We start from the raw sequence: 4896 nt of genomic DNA on the forward strand, positions 1-4896 counted from the left end.
GGAGCCCCGGGGTGCTGGAGAAGGACGGCCTCTACAGCTGGAGCAGCACCCTGAGGCTCCCTGCAGACCAGTGGAGGAAGGTGGGCTCTGTGAGCTGTGAGGCCACCCAGGGCTCCCAGACTCCCCTCACAGAGACCCTGAGGAGGGACCAGTGCTCCCAGGACTGAGCTGACTCACTGAAGTTTTGATGCTGGTTTTCCTCTGTTGCTGTTCTTGTTTTGCAGGTCTTTCCCTCTTGCTGAGTTTGTTTTTTTTTAATCATGTTTGCCTCAAAGTGTTGATTGTTATTGCTGTTATTGCTATGCAAAACAATAAATATTTACTCATCAATTTTCTGTCATTGTGGACTTTTATAACAGGCCAGAAAATTACTGGTTTTATATAATATACAGTCTATCATTTATTACAGCGGTTCTCAACCGGTCTGGCTTCAGGATTTTCTGTCAACTTTTAAGGACAAGTTGTGACCCAAATCAAGGAAAATTCTCAGCTTCTCAAATATATCGAATAAAAAGATGATGAATTTTGAACCTGAGAAAACAGAAAAAAGTTTTATGAGAAACCAAAATGACAAGAAAGTGTTGATGCGAGAGAGGGAAATCTTCCTCTTTACACTCAGTTATCTGCTTTATAATTCAAAACAGAACTCTTCAGTTTGATAACTTTTTTCACAGACTCAACAGTGCTTTCATGCACAAATATGAGTGAAATGTTTCAAATGGATTTAAATATGTTGCTTTAGTTAAGTACACATCAACTGAATATAAATGATTCAGTCTCTTATTCAAGCATTAACCAGAAGGCTGATAGAACAATGACTGTTTTCTTCACATTTTTTATCCAGACAGAGACCTGAGAACCACTTTCAGGTCCTGACCCACCATCTGAAAATCACCCATTTATTATGATTAAATCAAATGGTTTTTGTTTCATATACCTTTTATGACTTTAAATTTTTTTTATCAGATTTTACACAGTAAAACTGAAGTGGAATAACATTTGTTTTAACACCACATAAAGTTGGCATCTATTTTAATTTACATTCTAAACAAATTAATTTACAAAAAAAAACAAAGTTCAATTAGACAGTGTCTCTTTTGGACTTTTTCAGGTCATTACTGGAAAGAGAATATTTGAAACAGCTGGAACTTTATCAAGTATTTTACTCACTGACTCTAAAAGCACAGGGTTTCGACATTAAAGACAGGAAGGACACATCCTGTACATACATGACCAATATCATTTTACTTTTTATGACCTACATGTGGGAGCAGATTAGGTTAGATTAGTTATAAGTTTATGAAGTTGACAAGCATAGAGTTAGTCTGGATTTGAAAAACTTTCTGAAAAATTGTTTTGCTTCTTACTTAATGAGTTTTTTGTGTCTTTATCTTAGATCATTTCTAAAAAAAGTTACTTTAGTTTATTTTTATGTTTCTGACATATTCATCACATATAAAATAATGTTGTGAATGTATGTTTTTTTAATACCCTTTTCAAATATCAAATAGAATAAAATAGAGATTAATTATTTTAGTGTTTTGGTCTCAGTGCAGCTGTTGAGTCAGATCAGTTCCTCTCCAGCTGAGGGAGGTTTTTGTACGACGTTGTATCACTGTGTGAACGGTGAGCTGTAACCCTGCTGACAGTAATAAACTCCTGAATCTTCAGCCTGAACTCCACTGATGGTCAGACTGTAGTCACTTCCTGATCCACTTCCAATGAAACGATCTGAAACTCCAGACTGACGTGTTGTAGAGTAATAAATCAGGAGTTTAGGAGCTGTTCCAGGTTTCTGAAGGTACCAGGCCATAAAGCTACTAACCCTTGTACTGGTTTTACATTTCATGGAAACAGTCTGTCCTGAAGCAACAGACTGAGCTCCAGGAGTCTGAGTCACAACAATATCTGCTGATGAACCTGAAAAACAAAACAAACTGAGTCTAGAATAAAAACAAAAAAATAATAAATTTAGCTTGAAGAAAAATGACAATGTTCTTTAGCACTGAGAACTGATGAAGCAGGATCAGTGCAGCTTGTTTCACTGTTTCTCCATCATTACTGAACATCATTTGATGACCGCAGTTGCATATTTGAACAAAGTTCTCAGCAGAGAGTCTCACATGAAGGGCTGCACAGAGGTAGCATGACTGCCATTAGGTACCGAGATGAGATCCTTAGACCCCTTGTGAGACCATATGCTGGTGCTGTGGCCCTGGGTTCCTCCTCATGCAGGACAATGCTAGACCTCATGTGGCTGGAGTGTGTCAGCAGTTCCTGCGAGATGAAGGCATTGAAGCTATGGACTGGCTCACTCATTCCCCAGACCTGAAACCGATTGAGCACATCTGGGACATCATGTCTCGCTCCATCCATCAACGTCACGTTGCACCACAGACTGTCCAGGAGTTGGCGGATGCTTTAGTCCAGGTCTGGGAGGAGATCCCTCAGGAGACCATTCGACATCTCATCAGGAGCATGCCCAGGCGTTGCAGGGAGGTCATACAGGCATGTGGAGGCCACACAGAAAACTGAGCCTCATTTTGATGTGTTTTAAGGACATTGCATCAAAGTTGGATCAGCCTGTAGTCTGTTTTTCCAATTTAATTTTGTGAATCACTCCAAATCAAGGCCTCCATTGATTTCCATTGATGATTTTTGTGTGATTTTGTTGTCAGCACATTCAACTTTGTAATAAACAAAGTATTTAATGATAATATTTCATTCATTCAGATCGAGGATGTGTTATTTGAGTGTTCCCTTTATTTTTTGAGCAGTGTATCTACTTTTTCCTTTTGTGTGTCTACAGTGAATTACTCCGCAGCAGCAGCTGTCAGCTCAGTTTCTGTTCTCTTTGACTGAAGGAGGTTTTTGTACGACTGGTTTTCACTGTGTGAACATACGCTGACTGTTGATGTAGAATTCCCCCTTACAGTAATAAACTGCAGCATCTTCAGCCTGAACTCCACTGATGGTCAAAGTGAAGTCAGTGTTTCGTCCACTGCCTGAAAAACGATCTGGAATCCCTGAAACTTTCTGATTACGATAGTTAATGATCAACTTGGGAGGCTGTCTATCTTTCTGTTGATACCAGAATAGGTCTTCTCCATCATCTACCCTGTGACTGGTCGTACATCTGATGGTGACGGATCCTCCAACAGCAGAGCTCACTGCTGCAGGCTGCTGAGTCACTGAGACCTGTCCTCTGGACTCTGAGGACACAGAGACAGAAACATAAAGCAGCTTCATTTCAGAGGGACAGATGTTCACAGAGGAGAGGAGTTTGATTCTCTGGACTTTACCTGTGAAGCAGCAGCAGAGGAGAGTCCAGATGAGGACGCAGGTCAGAGTCATGTTTTTGATGAGGAGGATTTCTGTGTCTTCTGTTGTCATGAAGGACAGCTGTCAGTCATCCAGGGTTCAACTCTCAGGACTATAAACTCTCCCAGAGCACTGGAGCATGGAGCTGCTGATGCAAAGAGGCTCTCTATGGAAATCTTCTGACTCCAACTGGATGTTGGATCAATATGATGATGCTGTTTAATGTATCAGTGNTCAACTCTCAGGACTATAAACTCTCCCAGAGCACTGGAGCATGGAGCTGCTGATGCAAAGAGGCTCTCTATGGAAATCTTCACACTCCAACTGGGATCAAAATGAAGAAAATAGTGCTTTCATTCATCAGAATATAAGTTTTAAGAAATAAAAATAACTTGATCATTTTTAACATTTTACACAAATTAGTACTGCTAACCCTTGTTTTAATTATTATAGTTTGATAAATTTTCCATTCAGCAGTTTGGCTCATTTCATTGTGTATACTGCACTTTTCTCTGCAGCTGTTTTCTCTACATTGATACTTCATTGATTATATCTGTGATCTTCAGTATTTTATCTAAAGATACTGTGACACATGGAAGACCAAGGATCAAATGCTGATGTTCCAGTTGGAGTCCAACATCAGCATCTTTTTTTGAGTTTATGACAGTATGTTTGCTATAAACTGACATGCTGGATTAATTTATTGTACAATCAGAGAAAACCTTGTCCCGTAATCAGATCAAGGAGTATCCATCTATGTGAGAAACTTTATGTCAATAAAAAAGGCTAATAAACACATTTGCACCTATGTGACTGACTGAAAATGAAAAAAATAGCAATAATCTAAATGCACTGTACACTTGCCTTTTACACTTTTATATATAGTGACAAAGTTACACAAACAGCAGATTTTTTCACAGACTTTGTTTGTGTTGAAGTCAGAGAGCCGTGTCTCTCTGCAGTCAGAGGTTTTTGTACGACGGTTCAGTCAGTTTGTATCACTGTGGTGGACTTTTGGTGGAGGAACCAGACTGGATGTTGGAAGTAAGTTTATTCCATATTATATTTAAACTGAAATTATATTAGAGTCGTTAAAATGTATATATATGATCTGTTGGGTGTAGAAAATGATTTATTTGTTTTTATTACTTGATTTATGCCACACATTCTAAATAATTCATGAGAAAAAGATCTCAGAGTGATGGTACAGGTGAAGGAGAAGTTAAACACTTTTATGTGTGTAGTTGAGAAAATATACTTTTTTCTAAGAATAGTTATTAATAGGGTAATACCATAACTACAGCTGAAATAATATTAAATCTTAAACTTTATAGGGACAGGACAAGAACAGTAATTATACTCTGATCAACTTGTTCTGATAGTTTGTACAGAATTTCAGATTGTCTGAAGAAATTTCTTCATAATAAAGTTAATCTAAAACTGTTTGCTGTAGTTTAGAGAAATGTTTTATTTCAAAGGTCAGATGAAAACATTTCAGGACAGGTTGTACAGTAATTGTCTCTGAGCTGATTTCCATCAGTGGTTTCTTGAAGGGAAGTGAAACATTGTGTGAGT

At 38.3% G+C, this 4896-nt stretch overlaps 1 gene segment (V, D, J or C); it reads right to left on the reverse strand.

Annotated features, from left to right (window-relative positions):
* Positions 1–2886: 2886 nt before the first annotated feature.
* Positions 2887–3536, reverse strand: LOC108229444. The segment is given in 2 exon segments: positions 2887–3212; positions 3303–3536. Coding segments are annotated over 2 exon segments (417 nt in total).
* Between the last annotated feature and the right edge of the window lie 1360 nt (positions 3537–4896).

This window comes from Kryptolebias marmoratus, linkage group LG5 (assembly GCF_001649575.2).
Source record: "Kryptolebias marmoratus isolate JLee-2015 linkage group LG5, ASM164957v2, whole genome shotgun sequence".
NCBI classification, from domain to species: domain Eukaryota; kingdom Metazoa; phylum Chordata; class Actinopteri; order Cyprinodontiformes; family Rivulidae; genus Kryptolebias; species Kryptolebias marmoratus.